This window comes from Cherax quadricarinatus, chromosome 13, assembly GCF_038502225.1.
Source record: "Cherax quadricarinatus isolate ZL_2023a chromosome 13, ASM3850222v1, whole genome shotgun sequence".
NCBI lineage: Eukaryota > Metazoa > Arthropoda > Malacostraca > Decapoda > Parastacidae > Cherax > Cherax quadricarinatus.
In genome coordinates this window covers 6,141,713-6,166,712 of record NC_091304.1, presented here as the reverse complement: position 1 = coordinate 6,166,712, position 25,000 = coordinate 6,141,713, and the positions used below count along the sequence as shown (strand labels likewise).

The 25,000-nt window shown below is 39.2% G+C and overlaps 1 protein-coding gene across 7 annotated transcripts in view; it reads left to right on the top strand.

Annotated features, from left to right (window-relative positions):
* The window catches only part of LOC128688501 (uncharacterized), a 784,466-nt gene that overhangs the window by 742,183 nt on the left and 17,283 nt on the right, over positions 1–25,000 (top strand). For 6 of the 7 annotated variants that reach the window (XM_070084425.1, XM_070084431.1, XM_070084428.1 and 3 more), the window contains 5 exons: positions 1–16; positions 2,139–2,442; positions 11,852–12,083; positions 12,313–13,437; positions 24,217–24,354. The exon at positions 1–16 is cut by the window's left edge and continues 99 nt beyond it. In XM_070084425.1, the coding sequence (XP_069940526.1) occupies positions 1–16; positions 2,139–2,442; positions 11,852–12,083; positions 12,313–13,437; positions 24,217–24,354 (1,815 nt within the window). The remainder of the gene's footprint in view (positions 17–2,138; positions 2,443–11,851; positions 12,084–12,312; positions 13,438–24,216; positions 24,355–25,000) is intronic. The other variant, XM_070084432.1, reaches the window with a different exon arrangement.

Here is a 25,000-nt window from a genome sequence, read left to right as displayed (position 1 = left end):
AGACTAAGGATAGAAGGTGAGAGAGACACAGAACAGAGAGAGAGAGAGAGAGAGAGAGAGAGAGAGAGAGAGAGAGAGAGAGAGAGAGAGAGAGAGAGAGAGAGAGAGAGAGAGAGAGAGAGAGAGAGAGAGAACGATCAAATTGTCTTCCAATCTGAGTAGCTCAAATTGTTTAAGAACATAAGAACATAAGAACGAAGGAACACTGCAGAAGGCCTACTGGCCCATGCGAGGCAGGTCCAAGTCTCCTACCGGCTTAAGCCAATGCACCCAACCTAGTCAGGTCAGGTCACATTGACTTAAGGGAGGAACACGGCAACCGACCTGGTAGCACAAGCTATCAGGTCTAACTCACACCCACCCCACATCCACTCATGTATTTATCCAACCTATTTTTAAAGCTACACAACGTTCTGGCCTCTATAACGGTACTTGGGAGTTTGTTCCACTCATCCACAACTCTATTACCAAACCAGTACTTTCCTATATCCTTCCTGAATCTGAATTTTTCCAACTTAAAACCATTGCTGCGAGTCCTGTCTAGGCTAGATATTTTCAGCACACTATTTACATCCCCTTTATTTATTCCTGTCTTCCATTTATACACCTCAATCATATCCCCCCTAATTCTACGTCTTTCTAGAGAGTGCAGATTCAGGGCCCTTAGTCTATCCTCATAGGGAAGGTTTCTGATACATGGGATCAACTTTGTCATCCTCCTTTGTACATTTTCCAGAGAATTTATATCCATTCTGTAATAAGGTGACCAAAACTGTTTGCCAATCTCAAAAAAAAAAAAATGATTTTTAAAATACATTAACCTGTAATAATTAATCGAGCAAAGAATATGAGTCTCTTTCTTTTACTGAATTTAAAATAATCAGTGTTGATGATTTTCTAGACTCACATTTTTTTTTTTTAAGTTTTGGGCCAAATTTTGATACTTAAAGATATCTGATCATAGGTAAAAAATATTTCTTGGAAAATATACCACATGTTTATTATTATTATTCAGGTGTGTATCATTCTTTACATGTCTTGTGACGAGTTAGTGAACGTATTTGATGGTGAGATTAGATCTAGATGACTGATTTGAATGTCTGGTTATAGGATGCCCAGGTTGGTTAATGGGGTTTTACGCCTATCGACTACACTAGGGCCATTAAGGCTGCACGTAACCTTTCCTTCGCTGGACAGGAATCTTTTAACCCCTAAAATAAGGATTAATGGAAACTCTCAGCATATGTACGCTGAGAGAAACACAAAGCGTGGCCCGTGAGTCGGGAACTATAGGGAGATGTGTTAGTAAGCTTATTCAGGTATACACAAATACAGTTACATAGATTATCATACATAGCATTATATGTGTAAATAATCTAGGATAACCCAAAAAAGTCAGACAGAGTGACTTATTTCTATTGGGTCCTTTACTTATTTCCATTGGGGTTCTTATTTACATTGGGGTTCTTTACTTATTTCCATTGGGTTATCCGTTTGTGTTATTCTCAGCGATCTTCCTCTGACTTCAATTTCCTACGAGTAAAAATATTCGGATGAGTTCTTACTCAGTGACATCATAAACATTCACATAAACTGGAAAAAATGATTTAATTAACACATTCTGCTCTGTGGTTCTTGACTTATGGAAGACGGTGTTTTGGAAGTGTTGCTCTCTAAATATGTTCGTTCGTATTTTTCCACTGACCCTTATAATTATTATTATTATTGCTACTGTCATTATCATCATCACTATAATCCACGTCATTATCATCATCATCAACATTGGCTTCATATTTATCATTCTTTTGTCGTTAGTATTATCGTCATAATGATTATTAACATTTTCATATTTGTTTCTTCCTAATTCCCTTTTTCCTCTTGCATTTCCCCATCTTGCCCAACGATTTACTCCTCTCCCTTCGTCTCTCTCTTTCTCACTTTCTCATTTCCCCTTTCCCTCACTCTAACAATTACTCCCTTCTTTCTCTCTGTTTATTTCTGATCGACTCGTCTCTTCGTCCATTTCTCTACTCTCTCTCTCTCTCTCCTATTCTCCCCACCCAATGAGTTCTTCGCCTCCGCATCTATTTACCCCTTCTCCATCCATCCCCTCCCCTACTACCCGCCATCCCCAACAGGTCCGTCGGTCACGGAAACCACGGAAGCCACGGAGCTTACGTCGCTGTGTTCCGGAACGTCGCAGGAGGGCGAGTATGTACCCCGTAGTGGTGTGGCGTGTGTGCCTTCCCCTCTCTCCACCTCCACAACCACCACCACCACCACCACCACCACAACCACCACCACCTCCTCCACCACCACCACCACTCACCACCATCTCCAACAACACCACCACCACCACCTCCACCACTACCACCACCACCACCACCTGCCCGCCACTGGTCTGGGGTCCGCCTCTCTCTCCTTAGACCGTGCCTCCTCACGGTCAGTTCTTATGTTCATCCGTTAACTTACTCTCTTGTCCGCTCGTCCACTTATTGTCCTCTCTCTCTCTCTCTCTCTCTCTCTCTCTCTCTCTCTCTCTCTCTCTCTCTCTCTCTCTCTCTCCCTCTCTCTCTTTCCCTCTCTCTCTCTCACCTCGCAACAAATAAACCCACATGAAAGTAACAAAACCGTAGATAAGATCTTAAAGTTAAGACACACCTTGCAGCTTTCGTTTTCACAACGTTTCGCTCTGTGTGGAGCTTCATTTTGATAGTCCTACACATGGCGAAATGTTCTCCCCTCAAAAATCGTGTTCTGCAACAAAAAAATTTAATAATGTCGACACAACTACACATATTTCCGAAGATGGTTGACTGATTGGTCAATCAGGGGGTTTTAGGCCTGTCGACTACACGATGCAACCTGTTCGGCACCAGTCAAGAATACCTTATTCCCTGAAATTTAAATTAAGCTCTAAGCATATATATATATATATATATATATATATATATATATATATAGAGATATATATATATATATATATAAATCCCGTCACATGATAATTGGTGTACATTTCGTCTTCAAAGCGATGCTGTCTTCAGCAGTTTGATGGGAGTGTAGACGGACACTTGGGGATTGGGACACTTATGCAACATTTATCACAGACGGACACTTGTTGCAGTGTAAATCTGTCACATTCGACGTTTCTACCATAGAGAGAAACGTCGCACTTGCTTCAGCCAGCGTTCAGGGCTTGAGAGACTGAGATTTTCAGTCGTCCCCTTATGCTTTTATGTGGTTTTTATTTTTTAACTCTTTTCTGTTTCGTTCACCCGTGTTCACTTACATTCGTCCTTGGGAATTTGTTCACCTCTTTCCTACGTAAATGTTCATCTGATTTCTGACTTGTTTGTGTTCTTATCTACTTGTTTCATACTTGTTTCATACTTGTTTCATACTTGTTTCGTACTTGTTTCATACTTGCTTTACATGTTTTATTTTTGTTGTTGTTTTTAGACTTTACATTTATTTCATGTTCGCTTTTTCCCTCGTTCATTACCTTCCCTATTTCCTCTCTTTCTTATCTCTATTTTTCACTTAGTTATTGCTCGCTTTTTTACCTCTTTACTAAATCAGTTATTTAACAAAACTATTTACTTGTTCACGTTCTCATTTAGTTACAATTTTTTTTAGCTAATTGCTAAATTTATCACTAATTAGCTAATTGCTAAATTTATCACTAATTCTTACTATACCTTAATAAATATTTATTTACTTATTTTAATAACTGGCATAATTCTTTATTTTGTCTGTCTCATTTACTCTTTATGTTTTGGTTCTTCTTTCTCCAGTCTAGTTATTCTCGTTTATCAGTTCCGTATTAATTTTCCACCTTTATCAGTTCTGTGATTCTCGTTTATTTATTCTTTAATTCCGCTTTTTTTTTAATTCTTAATATTCCCGTCGTGTTTTGGTCTCTTTTATAAGCGATATTCTCGTTTTATTTATCCTGCCATTTTTACAGGTCTTTCTTCTGTCTTGTTTCTTCCCTTCAGGTGTTATTTCCTCTTGTTGTCCTGTAGTTTGTGTTCTTCTTTCCCTCTCTCTCTCTATCTCTCTCTATCTCTTCCACCTCTTGGTGTTTTCTTCATATCTGTTGTTGCTTCTATACGGTATTTCGATGTTTTTATCCATTCCTACACATATCCGTTTCGTAATATTCTCCTCTTTATTTATCTGTTATTATTATAATCAAAAAGAAGCGCTAAGCCACAAGGGCTATACAGCGTCTATTTATCTGTGTATTCTGTTATTCTTCTTTTTGCATTAGCTCCTTTTTCTTCACTGCTGCATTTCCTTCGTTATTGATTTTTGCCTCTGATTCCATATTTTCCACATCTGAAGTTTTTTTTTTCCACACTGACCCGCTGTTATTAACTTTTTGTTAATAATAACAGCAGGAATGGGAAGGTAATGAGGGTATAATCAGAGGAAAGGGAAGTAGCTCCAGTTCCCTGGATCAAGATACCCAGGCTACTCAGTGTTTTTCAAAACTTCAAATTTTATTATTTTGGTCTAACTTATTACATTTTTGTCTTTACTGTATATGTTACTAATTCTATTGGAATATTTATTGGCTTTTTTGTTATAAATCTGTTCATAATTTGCCTTGTTGTTGTTGTTCTTCTTCTTCTTCTTCTTCTCCTTCTTCTTCCTAACTTTTTAAAAAAAAATAATCTTATAAAATTTTCCCTTTATCCTTCCCATTGTTTATCAATCATTTGCCTTTTTTTTCACTTGACTCTTCCTTTCTCTCTGTTTACGTTTAATACATTTTAGTGTATTTTCCATTTACTTATTTATATATATTTTTTTATTATTCTGCTTCTATGCTTCGCTGCCTGTTCTTATTATTGTTCTTATTATTGTTCTTATTATTGTTCTTATTATTGTTCTTATTATTGTTCTTATTATTGTTCTTATTATTGTTCTTACTATTGTTCTTATTATTGTTCTTATTATTGTTCATATTATTGTTCTCATTATTGTTCTTATTATTGTTCTTATTATTGTTCTCGTTGCTTTTCTTTTCATATGTTCTTCACTTTGGTTTTTGCTTTCTCTCAGTCTCATTACTTTTGTAAATATATAACGTGAAAATATCTAACATTAAGCAGTGATTCTCAGCTAGGGGTAAAAATCCCCCCTGGGGGTCAAAAATTATATGGCAGGGGGTAAATATTTGATGTACGTGATAACTGAATAATTTATTTTTGTCTGACCTTGTTTTTCTGTCCCTTTATGGTGGTGATAATTTTTTTGTATGGAAGTAAGGAGATAAAGGGAGAAATAGATCAAGGAGAGAAGGATTAATAATGGAGGAAAATTGAGAATCACTGTAGGAAGATCAGTGCAGTAAATTCACAGTGAAAAGTTATCTACATACTGTAGTCTACAGGACACACACACAGACACACACACACAGACACACACACACACACACACACACACACACACACACACACACACACACACACACACACACACACACACACACACAAATCGCTATCTATTGCAATATTTTTTCCTGGTCTTTTCACAAGCGTATGTATTATCTTTTCTATTATTTAATAAACGTTTTATTATTCTAATCTTGAAATTATTAAAGGACGAAAGGCACAATACCGTGACTAGAACAACACACACATAACCCACACACACGAGACAGAAACTGACCACGATGTTTCGGTCCAACTTGGACAATTAATTTCTCACAATTATTTCTTTTTCTGTACTTTAATACAATTTTTTCAACTTTCCCCTTCCACTACATGCCTTATTATTAGGTAATATATATATATATATATATATATATATATATATATATATATATATATATATATATATATATATATAGTTATTTATTAATCGCTACTCCTAACTTTCTGTTCACACGGTTAAATTCATTCAGACACGGTGGATCTTGGAAAAATTTCTAGATATCTCTTCTAGTTTTTCATTTCCAATTATTTTGGTTTCATTTCTACCCCATCAGTAGACACTTGACCATGATCTCTCACGTCTGTCGGTGTGGTTTAATTGTTTATACTTCGCATCAATGTTCCCCTAGACGCCTTATCTTACATCTTGACTAGAAATGTTATTTTGCTTGTGTTTCCGTCTTTTCTAAGCATCATTTTTTTTAATGTTTATCATTAGTTTTAGTATCTAACATGTTAGATACTTTTATTGTGAGTTAAAGTTTTTAGCATCACCCCATGAGAATTATGTCCATTTTACCAGGCAATCTTGTTAATTAATATTTTTTTGTACTGTACGAGGTAAACAGCGCTGCAGAAATTGGTCATTTTAAATATTTAACGTGATATAAAGTTTATTAATCTTTTTTTTTAAAGTTGAGTATATGTTCATTCTGCTAACTCTGAAATTAACTCCATCATTATATCTCATTTTCAAACATGTTTTTTTATAATGAAATGTCGAGTGATACACACATATATATGTTATTTATGCACATTGACATAGCAACGCAGTTATACCATGTGGATGTACACTGAGGGACTGAATGTGCGCTTCTTGTCTGAAAGTCTCACAATTGACTGATAGTACCTTTGACACGGTGTACGTCTGCTATCCCGCACTGCTCTGGAATTTTACAAGGCCGGGTCAGGCTCCCTAATTGCTATATTAATATTAGTTTGAAGATTTCAGAGCCTATAGTCGGAGAGTTAAGGGGTCTGAGACGTTTAGGTGTGTTGACAACTATCCTATCGTAGTTGTGCCAGCAACTGTTCAATCCTAGTTGTCTAAACTACTATCCAGTCATAGTCGTCACAACTACTATCCAATCGTAACTGTCCCAACTACTCTCCAGTCGTAGTCGTCACAACTACTATCCAATCGTAGTTCTACCAACCACAATCCAGTCGTTTCCTATATGAACACTTTCTTCAATTTTAAAACTTGCTCGTGTTCAAGTTTAGTAGACGTCAGGTTTTTCTCACACTAAGAAATTTTAGTTAAGTCGAGCAGTACTCTCTGACAGGATGTGCTATATATTGCCTATATCTAGATCAAATTTGATATATTCTGCATATTTTTATATAAAAAAACATACGTTATTCATTAATTTTGATAAAATATCATACTACTTGCGTTTAACCTGTCATACGTCCTATGTTTATCTTGATAAAATATCATAAAACGTGCTTTTAATCTGATAAATTATACAACGTGCGTTTATTTTGACAAAATATCATACAACATGCGTGTAACTCGACAAAATATCATACAACATGCGTGTACCTCGACAAAATATCATACAACATGCGTGTACCTCGACAAAATATCATACAACCTAGGTTTACCGTGTTATAAAATCGTGTATTCTGAGTATAACTAGATAAAACGTAATGCAACCTGTGTATACCTAAAAAAAAAAATAGTCATGTGGTTTATACCCGACAAAAAAAATATTTGTCTTTTGATCTCGCTTGTCTCGCTGCCCTGAAACTCACATGCATTTCCCGTGTCAGTTTTTTCTTGTTTGACAGACGTGAACTGATTTTTTTTAAATATAGGCATAAAAATAATCATTTGTTTACATTTTAAATATCTAGATTTTTATTTCGGAAATCCTAATTACTTACGTTGATCTTAAATTACAATTTTTTTTTTTTTGCTTTCTTTTCTGGTTTAAGTAATATTAAATAGTTAAAAAAATCTAGTGATCAAAAACAGTCATATTTTTCAATGATTCTAAAAAAAAAAAGCATAATTTTTTCGCATTGTTTTTTCCCCGATATGAATTTTTTTTCCCCTATGATCATTAACAGCCCCAAATTCTTCAGTGATCTCATGGTTATATTTTTCCCAGTGATCTTACATTACTTCCTCTGACGATAAGGAAATTGTTAAAAGGAAAAATAAAAAATCTTCTTGCATTAAGTTCGTCATAATGCAATGAATTTTTTTTTAAATTCTTTGCATCCTCGTGATGAGAAATTGTCTTCTGAGTCATAATGATTTTCCCTAAATTTTAATTATCATTGCTTTTAGTTATTGGTGTGGGACACCACTTTTATTTAAATTTATTAAATTTTGCTCTGAGTCCACAATTAAAAGTGTCGTTCAACCTCCTAATTATTGTCCGTTTTTACGTATCGTCATACGTATTTTTACTCTTATATTTCTAGCATATATATATATATATATATATATATATATATATATATATATATATATATATATATATATATATATATATATATATATATATATATACATATATATATATATATAATATTTATTTTCGTAGATGGTTCACAATCATATGTAAATATAGTTAAATAGAGTAGTAACAAAAGTTTGCAGTAACTTTAAATCATTTAAGGCTTCTCCATAAAACTCTCCTTATTAAACTACCATAAACAATTATTATAATGAATAATCAATCATTATACAGACACAATCATGCGGTCATCTTCACTATCATAATCATACTACCATTATCATAACTGATCATAATCATCATTATCTCCACTATCGTTACAATGTACTTTAAAATTAATTTAGGACCGACATAATGTAAGTAGAGGTTGCTTTTCACTCACTGCAATATATATATATATATATATATATATATATATATATATATATATATATATATATATATATATATATATATATATATATATATATATATATCACGTATGAAGCCTGGCACAGATTAGAATATATTTACTTTTTCTAGATTTTAACTGATTTTTTTACTGGACTGGGAATGCTAAATGTATTAGTTTTGGAGTTAGAAAATAATTTTGTCAACAAGGAAGTTGTGTTTACCATTGTCAAGCACCATTCTCACCATGACTCTCTCTCCCTCTCTCCCTCTCTCTCTCTCTCTCTCTCTCTCTCTCTGTGTTTGATAGAAGTTATTGTTATGGCGGATTGTACTTTTTCTTTATCATTGGCGTGCCATTGTAACTGTTGTCACCTGTTGCTAAAACTACCATCCTCGCCAGATTTGATCCTTACGACCACCATCACCATCACCACCACCACCACCACCACCACCACCACCACCACCACCACCATCACCACCACCACCACCACCACCACCACCACCACCATCACCACAACCACCACCACCATTCTCACCACCAACCACCATCGCTGCTCACACTGCACCACCACCACAGCACCACCATGATTATCTCACCGCTGCAACATTTTACGGAAAATTAATTTTAATATTTATTTCTCGAAAATCAATGGAATCATTGTTCTTATTAAAAAATTATAATATATTCCTATTATTTTAATTACTCTTTTCATTATTACATTTTTAGATATTATTATTAATTATTATTATTAACTTTTCTAATATTTTAATTTTTTTATGTCTAAATTGATCAAAATCATAATGCTATAATTAAATAGCATAATTATAGATAATTCTGTATTTCTATATTTTATTAAAGTAAATTATGAATATTCTTATATATGGCTATATAAAAACTATAAGAACGATATAAGAATACAATTAGCAATCAGTATAACAATATAGGAAATAGTGCATGTAAATAGGGGAGAATTTTTTTCAGACGAACGAGAGTATTTAATATATCGATTTAATACAAAAAAACCTGGTTCTCGGATATAAAAAAAAAATGGTGTCGAACTAGGCTAGGAGTCCGTCTGTCAGGCGCTGTATAGATTAATTGGGTGAGACCATAAGAACAGTCTTGGTAGTGTTACACAAGTAACTCACACATAGGAGAGAGAAACTGAAGACTAAGTTTGGTCCGGCTTGGACCATTTACAAAGTTACATTGACACAAAAGAGTGGGGTAGCCAGTATATACAAGCGAGGGGGACAGAGACGGGACCAAGAGAGGAAGAAAAAGAAGTAGGGGAAGTGCGTGTCGCCCGTCTGGAGTAAATCAGGTTTGGTGTAAACCTTGGTAATTGATATCGACAAACTGGTTTAAAAAGACTCGTGAGCAAAAACTATGACATATTTATTAGGAAACGTTTCGGTCCTGAGACACTGATCAAGGTCCCAGAACTGAAACTTTTACTAATAAATATGTCCTAGTATTTGGTCACGTGTTTTCCTAAAAATAAATCAAATTAACCGTCAACAATATGCAAAAGGCAATTTTTTTCGAAAATCCTGCCTTATTTTATTGTTTCGTTTCCACTATTTCTCGCTATTTTTATTATTACAGTCATGGGGAGTGCTGAATTAACTTTCTGATTTCTGCATGTGAAGCACTAAAGCACTAAACCCATATGGGTCATTCAGCGCAGGGAGTGGTAACCAGGCTAAGGGGAGAATGTGGGAAGTGTGGAGCCCATAATGCACCTGGAGAAAGGGTGGTGGTAAGCATATTTGATTCGAGGGAGGGAAGAGAGGGAGGGAGGACACCTCTTACGTTTGATAGGAAGCCTTTCCGCCGCACTAAGGCGTGCCTTCTCAAAACGTCTTTGGTTCTGACGAGTGGCGAAGGTTCGCCAGACGCACTGCATGTCTTCTGGAACATCACTGCTCTTGTGGTGCCTGTCTTAGTTCCCTGCATCCATGCACTTCTGCCCGTGAATGCACTCTTAGCGTTAAGGAGTATTAAATACTGCGAGCAGGCCATGAGTTCATAGCGATATTTGTAGAAGCGTCTGTGGTTGTCGGAGTTCGAACATTTGCGTCTAAGACTCCGAACCCTTGGTTCAGAAAGTTTGCACTCTTAGTCTGAGGAATTTGTAAGTTTTCATCCTCCGAGGAGTTCGAACCATTGACCCAAGGGGTTCGAATCTTTGTTCCCAGTTCCCAAGTATTCTTATTAGTGTTCTGAAAACTAATGACACAAGATCTAACTCCACTTAAGGCTTCGGTTCCACAAATAATTCACTAATATTTAAAGTTGTTTACGTGTTAGAGTAGTGAGTGTTTTGATGCCTTTCTTTGCATAATTAAGAACCTTACAATCAAATCACAATTTTAATTTCGAAAACTGTGTAAGAGATATTGTTTCTCATATTCACCCTGTATAAAATCTAATAAATAAAACATTTAATTGATCTTTTAACAGTAAACACAAAAAATAACTGAGCATTCTCTCAACTCATTATAAATATACCTTCACAGTATTTCAGGTATTCCTCTGAAACATCTTCCTAAGATCACACTGTAAACTTGTCGATTGTAAACCATTCAGTTAATAATAATTTGACACTTGTAATAAAGTTGGTAGAATTACCGACAATATGTAAAGTAAAAGGACACAAGTGCAACTAATGTGACATTTATTGTGGCAACGTTTCGCTCTCCAGGAGCTTTATCAAGCCATTACGTAATGGCTTGATAAAGCTCCTGGAGAGCGAAACGTTGCCACAATAAATGTCACATTAGTTGCACTTGTGTCCTTTTACTTTACAATTTGACACTTATTTAACATTAACCTTCAGCAGAGTTGAATCTTCCCACGCGTCATTATGCTTCAAAATATTCACTTTCTTCCGAACATTCCTTTCTTTTTTTTAAATCAGAAAAAATCTTAGAATCGAAAGTAATGGCCTCCTCGTATTAATATTCCTCAGATGTTATATTTCTCCTACTTTTAACAGTTGATTTCGTATGTACTAACAAAAGTAGTGTATAAAATAGTCCCTTCAAAATAGCCTTCAAAATATCAGCCTTTCACATTGGATCTTTCCTTATTAAATGTTCCAGATGAACTGTGTGACCCCTCGGATAAAAATTTCCTTAAAATTCCCCTCAGATAAACTGTTCTTACGTGTTACATATGACCTCTTCCCCTCTTCCCCCAAATAAAAAGAAAAATTCTTCTGCCAAGTCATTTGGTTAACCTTTGACCTGTGATCTCAGACGAGGGGTGACTTTCGCCTCCCCTCTACAAACCCCTCGTGACGTCAGCAAGAGCGTGTCCTTCCGGATGGAGGGGGGAGGAGTGGGGACATGTCCCCCCACGGTGGAGGCCATCCCTCTCATCCACATGAACACTCCACCCACTCAGCTATCTGGCCACCCACCTATGCCGTGTGTCACACAACCACCTCCACAGCCTGTCACACCCGCGCCCATGACCAACCCCTACCAGGTGGGTGTGTACTCACCTATATGTGGTTGCAGGGGTCAATTTACAGCTCCTGGTGTGTATGCGGGTGTGTGGTGTGTGTGTGTGTGTTTACGCAGAGTTACTAATACACTACGATTTTTTCCAAGATACTTAAATATAATAAATGGTTTGACGTACAGATATGAGATAGTTAGATAGACAAGAGTGCATGTAAACTCAGCCAGATAACTTGCGCTTCTTTCTTCTACAGGAACCACTGCTGGAGCGTGAGGGGGCAGCGTACGGAGGTTACGGCGGGGTGTACGTCCACGACTACGGTGGTGCCATGATGCAGAAGGAGCAGAATATCTTGCAGCAGCGGCGGGCCAGCAGGACCAGCCTGCAGGGAATGAGGAGCTACAGCCGAGGGGAGGTGGACATGGGACCCCCGCTAGAGGACGCGCCTCCGCCCCCGACGATGATGGAGTACGGGGGAGCGCCCCTGGGGGAGGCGCCGACGACGGTAGGGAGCGGTATGCCCCCGGCGTCGCACGTCGATGTGTGCCCGTACAGAAGGACAAGCCTCCGTCAGAGCAACAGCACCAAGTACAGTCAAGTGCCTCGCAACCTGTACACTCCGCTCAACAACGAGGAGAGCGGAGGGGAGAAGCTGCCCTTGTTAGTGGGCAAGAAGAACAGTGATCTCAAGATTATAAACAATAAAGCCAACTACCAGACGCTCAGCGAGAAGAACAGCAATGCCCTCGCCAACCTCGCCGCCGGCTACAACATATCAGGCGACGGACCAGTCGGGTACAGAGCCACGCAGCAGCCACAGCATCCGCAGACGCAGGCACAGAGGTATCCGCAGGAGCAGCAGCAGACCACCCGCATCGCCGCCCTCAGGCGCGGTAGCGAGCCTCCAAGACCCCCTGGGAGAGGTTCCATGCACATCCGCAACAGGTCTTGTGACGACCTAGCGTGCTCCTGCTGCGAGGTGCCCCTCCCGCACGACCTGCTCGCCGATCACGCCGCCCACAGCGCGTCCGACGCAGCGACCGACAGCGACGTAGACCCGCGAGACATAAGCGCCGGTGGACGAACTCGTTGGGAACTGGGAGACGATCGGGACGGAACACGAACCATCTCTCGAGCTCACCTGAGAAGGGACAGCTTCGGGGAGGTGGTGTCTAGACGATCTCCTAGCCAAGACAGCCTGGAGCAGGTGCGCACGCGATCTCCCACCATCATGCTGGACGACCCTACTCCGTTAGCTACGCCCACGCCCCCACCTCACACGACCCACGACATGCTAGGGCGGCACTCACCAAGTCAAGACAGCTTCGGGTACGGCGTCTGTCGGAGGTCTGAGAGCCAAGATAGCCTGGATCATCAGGTGAGATACAATTGACGCTCACTGGCATATAAACACACAGGTGAATACGGTAACGTGTTTGTACACATACTTTACAGTCAAGATAGTCCTACAGAAACACATACACACACACACACGAACACGAAACTGCTTGAAACTTTTAACATATCCTTACAGTATTAAACATTTACGACACGACACTACTAGCTTAGGTCTCCTCTGCAACTTCAAATAAGCACAGCTATTACAATCATACTTAAAAAAAACGAAGCACTAAACCCATATAGGTTATACATCGCTGTGCGGTAGAGCAAAACCGTGAACATGAAAAAGCAAGCTACGAGGGACAAAGATGGGACAATATGCTGGACACAGAAGCTAAAACTCGACTTTTTCAAACACAGCTACGTACACGTCTACCTTTTGTGGAGATCTTATTATGCTCTGCTGTTATATATCATGAAGCGCGTCATAAATCTTACCACAAAGATCTTTTTTACAGAGAGATTTATAGAATAGGGGACTGATGTTAAGCAGGAGCTATAGTGTGTGTGTGTGTGTGTGTATGTGTGTGTGTGTGTGTGTGTGTGTGTGTGTGTGTGTTTACATCAGAAAATGCTGAGAAATTATACGTGAAAGTAAACAATAGGGTTCAGTGTGATCCAGGTGGTGAACATAAGCAAATCAATAGTGACCCAAAGCTGTAGTGAGCGCTGTCCAGTGAGCAGAAGTGAGTGCTTTCCAGCGAGCACAAGAGAAGACTTTCCACCGAGCAGTAGGGAAGATTTCCCAGCGAGCAGACATGAAGGACTCCTTAACCCCATCCACCTCAACAACCACCATAAAATATCCCCCAAATATATATTTAATCAGCAGAAAAGAAAATTGTTCACATTAAAATACAATACACAAATAACCCGCACATAGGAGAGGGGAGCTTACGACAACGTTTCGGTCCGACTTGGACCATGGTAAATGTAGATAAGATATAGGGAACATTTAGGCAACTTTATTCCGAAACGTTTCGCCTACACAGTAGGCTTCTTCAGTCGAGTACAGAAAGTAGGCGGGAGCAGTAGAGATGTGAAGACGATGTAATCAGTCCATCACCCTGGAAATTGTAGATTTGAGGTTGTCAGTCCCTCAGCCTGGAGAAGTTCTGTTCCTAAGTCTGGAACTAACTGAAGATCAAACGACAGTGTTGAGACTTAAACACTGTCGGAAGGAGAGGTGCAGAGTAGTAGTAGTGAGAATGTAGCCACTGGGAGATGGCTACTCTGCACCTCTCCTTCCGACAGTACTTAAGTCTCAACACTGTCGCTTGATCTTCAGTTAGTTCCACACTTAGGAACAGAACTTCTCCAGGCTGAGGGACTGACAACTTCAAATCTACGACTTCCAGGGTGATGGACTGATTACATCGTCTTCACATCTCTACTGCTCCCGCCTACTTTCTGTACTCGACTGAAGAAGCCTACTGTGTAGGCGAAACGTTTCGGAATAAAGTTGCCTAAATGTTGCCTATATGTCTTATCTACCAACCTGTCGGTATTGTATACCATTTGATAATCACCATGGTAAATGGTCAGAGTTGGACCGAAACGTCGTCGTAAGCTTCCCTCTCCTATGTGCCAGTTATTTATGCATTCTCCCAGGCGCAGTGGGTCACTTACGATTGTCGCGTTCCACCCATGAATATAAAAATAATAACAAAATCACTAAACAATAATAATAATACTAAGCGAGTAGGAATTTAATTAAGATCTTATTCACATCAATGCATCAGTTAGCATATTGGTTACGCCATACTGAATGATCAGTTCTCTAATAGCAGTAATAACCTCAAATAAAGATGTTAAACAATTATATATATATATATATATATATATATATATATATATATATATATATATATATATATATATATATATATATATATATATATATATATATATATATATATATATGCACCTAAGTAATTCAAGTTTGGTAATAACGGGAATCTAAAAACACGTCGGCTTTCGTCAAAAAAAGTAATTACAACCTTCCTCCCTTGTTGCAATTGCAAATTATACCCACCTTCATCCTAATGACTTCCATTCCAGGTAATTGCTTGACAGGTGAGGCTGATAGCAGAGAACATAATTTGAAATTGATGTATCCTCCCACCCCCCCCCCCCGCCGCCCATCGTCCCCAGCACCGTCAAAGAGTATCGCTACCTTTCAGATATAGCGAAAAAAAGGAGGGGGGAATATACACTAAAATAAATTGAATGTATAAATACAATACCCATGAACCAATTTGCTCTTTCAGTAACGAGAACTGTTCAAAGTGTTATATAAAGTTTTTTTTTTATTAGATATATAGATGGCAGTATTGTTGTTAGTATGTCAGTGCTTTGTTTAACAGATATTGTCTTCTGTCTCTCGGGATTGTTGTAGATGTGATCCCATTGATGCAGTTGACGTTGGGCAGGTGAATTGAATGTTGATGATTGTATTCTCATACATTGTTGGTACAGGCGATTGTTGGTTATTGTAACTGTGGGGGGAGTGAATGCTGGTGATTGTGTTCTAGTGTATTGTTAGTACAGGCGATTGTTGGTTATTGTAACTGTGGAAGTGAATGTTGGTGATTGTATTTTAGTGCATTGTTCGTACAGGAGATTGCTGGTTATTGTAACCGTGGAAGTGAATATTTTTTATTGTATTCTAGTGCATTGTTCGTACAAGAGATTGTTAGTTATTGTATCTATGGAGGTGAGCGTTGGGGATAATATTCTAGTACATTATTCGTGAATGTTGGTGATTGTATTCTAGTATATTATTGGTGCAGGCAGTTCTTGATGATTGTACTTGGGTACATTGTTGGTAGATGTAATTAACTGTGATTATATCCAGGTATCATTGTTAGTTGGGATGCTTGTTAGTGACTGCAGAGCAGTATAATGATGGTGGTGATTGTTGGTGACTGCTCTCCAGCACATTTATGAGGTGATTGTTGGCTACTGATGCAGACTGGTGCAGTGGTCGGAGAAGTGGCAGATGCAGTTTAATATAGACAAATGCAAAGTTCTAAATGTTGGACAGGACAATAACCATGCCACATATAAACTAAATAATGTAGATCTTAATATTACGGATTGCGAAAAAGATTTAGGAGTTCTGGTTAGCAGTAATCTGAAACCAAGACAACAGTGCATAAGTGTTCGCAATAAAGCTAATAGAATCCTTGGCTTCATATCAAGAAGCATAAATAATAGGAGTCCTCAGGTTGTTCTTCAACTCTATACATCATTGGTTAGGCCTCATTTAGATTATGCTGCACAGTTTTGGTCACCGTATTACAGAATGGATATAAATTCTCTGGAAAATGTACAAAGGAGGATGACAAAGTTGATCCCATGTATCAGAAACCTTCCCTATGAAGATTGAGACACTTATGCAGCATATGGGAATCTTTATTCAGGAAACGTTTCGCCACACAGTGGCTTCATCAGTCCAATACAAAGAGGAAGGTGTAAGGAGAGGAGGAGAATGAGGTAATCAGTCCCTCAACCTGGAGTTGATGGACTGAACACATCGACTCCAGGTTGAGGGACTGATTACCTCATTCTCCTCCTCTCCTTACACCTTCCTCTTTGTATTGGACTGATGAAGCCACTGTGTGGCGAAACGTTTCCTGAATAAAGATTCCCATATGCTGCATAAGTGTCTCAATCTTCAACTTGTCGGTTTTTCAAACCATTCATCACAACCTTCCCTATGAGGATAGACTAAGGGCCCTGAATCTGCACTCTCTAGAAAGACGTAGAATTAGGGGTGATATGATTGAGGTGTATAAATGGAAGACAGGAATAAATAAAGGGGATGTAAATAGTGTGCTGAAAATATCTAGCCTAGACAGGACTCGCAGCAATGGTTTTAAGTTGGAAAAATTCAGATTCAGGAAGGATATAGGAAAGTACTGGTTTGGTAATAGAGTTGTGGATGAGTGGAACAAACTCCCGAGTACAGTTATAGAGGCCAGAACGTTGTGTAGCTTTAAAAATAGGTTGGATAAATACATGAATGGATGTGGGTGGGTGTGAGTTGGACCTGATAGCTTGAGCTACCAGGTCGGTTGCCGTGTTCCCCCCTTAAGTCAATGTGACCTGACCTGACTAGGTTGGGTGCATTGGCTTAAGCCGGTAGGAGACTTGGACCTGCCTCGCATGGGCCAGTAGGCCTTCTGCAGTGTTCCTTCATTCTTATGTTCTTATGTACTGAATACTAGTACAACACTGGTGAGAGAATTTTTGGTGACTGTATCCCAATTCAGTCTTGATAATAATAATAATAATAATAATAATAATAATAATAATAATAATAATAATAATAATAATAATAATAATAATAAGGGTCAGCAGGTGTCTTAAGGAAAGACGCCCCCAACGTTTCCACCTGTATAGGGGATTGAACTGCGGACCTCAGTGTATGAACTGAGTGCGCTACCAAGTTACGGGACACCTTAATTATGGAGGGGATTGTATCCCAGTACAATACTGGTAGAGGTGATTATATCTCCGTACAATGCTATTGAAGATGAATATTAGTGACTGTATCCAAGTGCAATGTTGGAGAGGCGACCGCTGGTGATTGTATTCATTGTAAGTGACGGTAAATGTTGCTGACTGTATCTCAGTACAATCTTATGGATAAAATAATTACTTTTCCAATCGTTACATTTTGTGTAACTCGTAGTTTTGAATGTCTGCAAATGTTGCCTCTACTATAACAGTCACCAACACAACTGTCTTCGGATTGAACATTAAAATGGTATAAAATACCGACAGGTTGTTAGGTAAGACACATATGCAACAGTTAGGTATCTTTATTTCGAAACGTTTCGCCTACACAGTAGGCTTCTTCAGTCGAGTACCTAACTGTTGCATATGTGTCTTACCTAACAACCTGTCGGTATTTTATACCATTTTAATGTTCAATCTGTCTGACACTGCAACACAAGGGTATCTTGGTACAGACCTACAATCAACTTTCGACAACCTCTACTAGTGAGAACGGCTGGATTTGAGAGGGACCTGTCCTCCCAACATCTGAGTTCTTACCTCTCCTAGTGACCTACGTCTCACCTCTTGGCGCTATATAACGCTCGATCCTGTCACTTCATCTCTATATTGTTTCATACCATGGAACAATGCTCTTCTCCAGACTGAGGGACTGACCACCTCAAAACTTTAAGGGTGATGGACTGATTACATCGTCTTCAAGTATCTTCTGCTTCTATCAACTTTTATGTACTCGACTGAAGAAGCCTACTGTGTAGGCGAAACGTTTCGAAATAAAGATACCTAACTGTTGCATATGTGTCTTACCTAACAACTGTCTTCACTGGTCTTAATTCTCACCAACAAGACTATCTACCTACTAAAAAAGTCTACCATTATCTCCAGTATAGTGTCTTCACCGGACTTTTACTATCTTCAAATTATCTTCTTTAATCTCTTCAGGACTTTTAGAAACTGGTCTCTCCCTTAACCTTGTACATTATCTTTTTTCCAAGTAGTTAAGTTTAACATTCACTAAGACGTACTCATGATGTCTCCAGCACCTGGTTACGGAGTCAATAAATTGGTCTGGGGCAACTGGAACAAAACTAGTCGTGGCCTTACTGAAATATGTTGGAAAGACGACAGTATGCTCCAGACACACCTTTACGACAGAGGAGAAGATGCAAACGAAAGAGAGAGAGAGAAAGAAAGGGAGAGAGTGGGTGCTCCCTATATTGGGGATGATGACGGATAACAGAGCTTTTCAAAGGCTGCAGACTTTCTGAAGAGAGAAAGGACACAAAAGTAAGATAAATGGAGAACATCGAACTCAAATGCGTCTTACAGACTCCGGGAAAGACAGAGGGAACATAGAGCCATACATGATATTGGAAGGAAGCTAAAATACATCTTCCCATACGCAAATTCCTTTTCAAAAATCACATCTAGTATCAGGCCCTTAATCATAGGAGATAGAATATACTCTGATACCTAAGAAATGAGTGAAATACTGAAGTCAGAATATGACTTGGTATTCTGTGAGCCGTTAAACAGTTTAAAGATTGACGACCGAATGAGTTTTTCGCGAGACTGGAAGCGCTCCTAACACGTCTACAATTTTCAGCATCACTCCAAATTCAAACGACTTGGAAGAATATTGAAAATGGTATAAAATACTGACAAGCTGATGATTAAAATACATGTGCAACAGTTAGATATCTTTATTCTTGAAAAGTTTCGCATACACGGTAGGCTTCATCTGTCAAATACAGAGAATGTATTGTAGGAACTATTCCTGCTGCTTACAACACAATAAAGATACCTAACTACTGCACAGGTGTCTTGATCATCAACTTCTAAGAAACCAGTGATAGCATGTCCATGCAGTCTGCTTCTGGCCCAGACTCATGGAACTCTACATTCATGAAGAATTGCAAGAAACCATTGTCCCGTGCCTGAAGAAGGAGCCTGGACACGGGAATCATCCCAGTCATTAAAAATCACCCACTCCACAAAAAGGACATTAAAACAATTTGTGAAAAACAATAAACCGATAGCACATATTAAAATCTTTGAAAGGCTTTTCAACAAGTAATATTACCACTCACACGGAATGAGAACAGTTGCACAACCCAGGTTAACACTGGTTTAAAACGGGTCATTCCTGCCTTCTGCAATTACTGGACTGTTACAACATGTTCCTTGATGCACCGAGAAAAAAGTACAATTCAGAAGTAGTGTACACTGACTTTTACAAGTGTGATAATAATAATAATAAATAATAATAATAATAATAAATTTTTTAAGTACATGATACAACTAATACAGACCTAGCTGACATCAGTGATATTGTGTGTAGAAAACCCCTTGTTACACAAAACATTTCGGCCAAATTAGGTTAATTCTGTCCCCAGGATCCGACCCACACCAGTCGACTAACAACCAGGTACCTATTTACTTCTAAGTGAACAGGAACCACGGACCTCAATGTATAAACTACCACCCGAGCTACGGAACAGCCTCATAGTGTACTAATGGACAAATTGCGTGCTAAAAGAAAAACTGGAAAAAGAAAGCAAATGGATAGCTAACTTCCTAACAAACATAACCCAAAGAGTAAAATTCGAGGGTTGCTGCAGTGAAAAGCATTGTTCTTTAAGACACAGTTCTCGTCCCATTTCTCAGTTTTATTCTTATGTCTGACATATACAGGGACATAAATCATAGCTGTGTATTATTCCTTGCAGACGATGCTAGAATTTGTATGAGAGTGGCATCTACTGAGGACAGAGCGAGCCATCAAGCTTATGTTAACCAAGTCTTCTAGTGGGCCACGGACAACACTATGATCAACGAATATGAGTGTCGGTTACTCCGCTCGGGGAAAAAAAACGAGAAATTAAATAGTGAAACAGAATCCTAGACACAGCAACACCATGGAAGCTTGGTACAAAGGATGCCTTCTATAACTCTATTTCCACTAGTGGGGTCCCGTCCACTTGTGACTCAGCCTCCAACTGCTACATCTCTTTTGTAGCCCCAGGATATGAGATCCCACCCCCATAACTTTGCTTTAAAGAGATCAAGGCTAAGGGACTGAACACCTTCTATCAAGGCTAAGGAACCGAACACTTTAACTTTATCTCTCCACTTCTTCTACTCTCTCCAATATGAAAGAAGCCTCTGTATTCGATTAATAAAGCCTGCTACGCAGGTAACACGCATCAGCAACCAACAGAGTAAGGTTTTATACATGTGCCTTATTTATCATCTTGTCTGTGTTATATACCATTAATGTATTAATATCAGATACACTTTTTTTTCAGCCTCTCAACATTTATACACTTGATATTATCCTTGTTATTTTGCACAAAAGACTCATAAATACATTTTGGAGTTCATCTTTTAGGATAATGAATGTTCTCTCCATCGCATCATATATACTCCAAGAGATGCATGTCTCTCAGAGTATATACACTTAGAGTTTATTTGATCCCAGTTTTAGGTAATACATATTTTAAGAAAAAGAGGATAAATAAGTATACACGATATGATGTAGGGCGAAATGACAGTAGTTTGTTGGATTATGTATTGGTAGATAAAAGACTGTTGAGTAGACTTCAGGATGTACATGTTTATAGAGGGGCCACAGATATATCAGATCACTTTCTAGTTGTAGCTACACTGAGAGTAAAAGGTAGATGGGATACAAGGAGAATAGAAGCATCAGGGAAGAGAGAGGTGAAGGTTTATAAACTAAAAGAGGAGGCAGTTAGGGTAAGATATAAACAGCTATTGGAGGATAGATGGGCTAATGAGAGCATAGGCAATGGGGTCGAAGAGGTATGGGGTAGGTTTAAAAATGTAGTGTTAGAGTGTTCAGCAGAAGTTTGTGGTTACAGGAAAGTGGGTGCAGGAGGGAAGAGGAGCGATTGGTGGAATGATGATGTAAAGAGAGTAGTAAGGGAGAAAAAGTTAGCATATGAGAAGTTTTTACAAAGTAGAAGTGATGCAAGGAGGGAAGAGTATATGGAGAAAAAGAGAGAAGTTAAGAGAGTGGTGAAGCAATGTAAAAAGAGAGCAAATGAGAGAGTGGGTGAGATGTTATCAACAAATTTTGTTGAAAATAAGAAAAAGTTTTGGAGTGAGATTAACAAGTTAAGAAAGCCTAGAGAACAAATGGATTTGTCAGTTAAAAATAGGAGAGGAGAGTTATTAAATGGAGAGGTAGAGGTATTGGGAAGATGGAAGGAATATTTTGAGGAATTGTTAAATGTTGATGAAGATAGGGAAGCTGTGATTTCGTGTATAGGGCAAGGAGGAATAACATCTTGTAGGAGTGAGGAAGAGCCAGTTGTGAGTGTGGGGGAAGTTCGTGAGGCAGTAGGTAAAATGAAAGGGGGTAAGGCAGCCGGGATTGATGGGATAAAGATAGAAATGTTAAAAGCAGGTGGGGATATAGTTTTGGAGTGGTTGGTGCAATTATTTAATAAATGTATGGAAGAGAGTAAGGTACCTAGGGATTGGCAGAGAGCATGCATAGTTCCTTTGTATAAAGGCAAAGGGGATAAAAGAGAGTGCAAAAATTATAGGGGGATAAGTCTGTTGAGTGTACCTGGTAAAGTGTATGGTAGAGTTATAATTGAAAGAATTAAGAGTAAGACGGAGAATAGGATAGCAGATGAACAAGGAGGCTTTAGGAAAGGTAGGGGGTGTGTGGACCAGGTGTTTACAGTGAAACATATAAGTGAACAGTATTTAGATAAGGCTAAAGAGGTCTTTGTGGCATTTATGGATTTGGAAAAGGCGTATGACAGGGTGGATAGGGGGGCAATGTGGCAGATGTTGCAAGTGTATGGTGTAGGAGGTAGGTTACTGAAAGCAGTGAAGAGTTTTTACGAGGATAGTGAGGCTCAAGTTAGAGTATGTAGGAAAGAGGGAAATTTTTTCCCAGTAAAAGTAGGCCTTAGACAAGGATGTGTGATGTCACCGTGGTTGTTTAATATATTTATAGATGGGGTTGTAAGAGAAGTAAATGCGAGGGTCTTGGCAAGAGGCGTGGAGTTAAAAGATAAAGAATCACACACAAAGTGGGAGTTGTCACAGCTGCTCTTTGCCGATGACACTGTGCTCTTGGGAGATTCTGAAGAGAAGTTGCAGAGATTGGTGGATGAATTTGGTAGGGTGTGCAAAAGAAGAAAATTAAAGGTGAATACAGGAAAGAGTAAGGTTATGAGGATAACAAAAAGATTAGGTGATGAAAGATTGAATATCAGATTGGAGGGAGAGAGTATGGAGGAGGTGAACGTATTCAGATATTTGGGAGTGGACGTGTCAGCGGATGGGTCTATGAAAGATGAGGTGAATCATAGAATTGATGAGGGAAAAAGAGTGAGTGGTGCACTTAGGAGTCTGTGGAGACAAAGAACTTTGTCCTTGGAGGCAAAGAGGGGAATGTATGAGAGTATAGTTTTACCAACGCTCTTATATGGGTGTGAAGCGTGGGTGATGAATGTTGCAGCGAGGAGAAGGCTGGAGGCAGTGGAGATGTCATGTCTGAGGGCAATGTGTGGTGTGAATATAATGCAGAGAATTCGTAGTTTGGAAGTTAGGAGGAGGTGCGGGATTACCAAAACTGTTGTCCAGAGGGCTGAGGAAGGGTTGTTGAGGTGGTTCGGACATGTAGAGAGAATGGAGCGAAACAGAATGACTTCAAGAGTGTATCAGTCTGTAGTGGAAGGAAGGCGGGGTAGGGGTCGGCCTAGGAAGGGTTGGAGGGAGGGGGTAAAGGAGGTTTTGTGTGCGAGGGGCTTGGACTTCCAGCAGGCATGCGTGAGCGTGTTTGATAGGAGTGAATGGAGACAAATGGTTTTTAATACTTGACGTGCTGTTGGAGTGTGAGCAAAGTAACATTTATGAAGGGATTCAGGGAAACCGGCAGGCCGGACTTGAGTCCTGGAGATGGGAAGTACAGTGCCTGCACTCTGAAGGAGGGGTGTTAATGTTGCAGTTTAAAAACTGTAGTGTAAAGCACCCTTCTGGCAAGACAGTGATGGAGTGAATGATGGTGAAAGTTTTTCTTTTTCGGGCCACCCTGCCTTGGTGGGAATCGGCCGGTGTGATAATAAAAATAAAAAATTTAAGGATTAAAAGTATTCTTGACTCGTGGTGAACAGGAGATATACAATCTCAATGTCCCTCATGCAATCGATAGACTTTAATTCTAATCAACCAGCTATCTATTGTATAGGTATCGTCGAGAGAGCGAGTGGCCAGTCAAGAGTCCCTAGCTACTATGAGCAGCCGAGGCTCCATCTCCGGCAGCATCTACAGTGTTACTTCTGCCAGGAGCGATGCGGCCGTCTCCAGGTGCTCCAGCAAGGAGACGGTGAGTACCACACATGGTTAGAATGACCAACGCTCACTACCACAACCCACCTGGTTATAATGACCACAGCTCACTACCACCACCCACATCCACCACCACTCACCTGGTTATAATGACCAACGTTCACTATCACCACCCACCACGCTATAATGACCAATGATTATTACCACCACCCACCTGGTTATAATGACCAACGCTTATTACCACCACCCACCTGGTTATAATGACCAATGTTAACTACCACCACCCACCTGGTTATAATGACCAACGCTTACTACCGCCACCCACCTGGTTATAATGACCAACTCTTGCTACCACCACCCACATGGTTATAATGACCAACGTTCACCACCACCACCCACCTGGTAATAATGACCAACGCTCACCACCACCACCCACCTGGTTATAATGGCCAACGCTCACTACCACCACCCACCTGGTTATAATGACCAAGGCTTATTACCATCACCCACCTGGCTATAATGACCAACGTTAACTACCACCACCACCTGGTTATAATGACCAACGCTCACCACCACCCACCTGGTTATAATGACCAACGCTCACCACCACTCACCCACATTGTTATAATGACCAACGTTCACTACCACCACCCACCTGGTTATAATGACTAACGTTCACTACC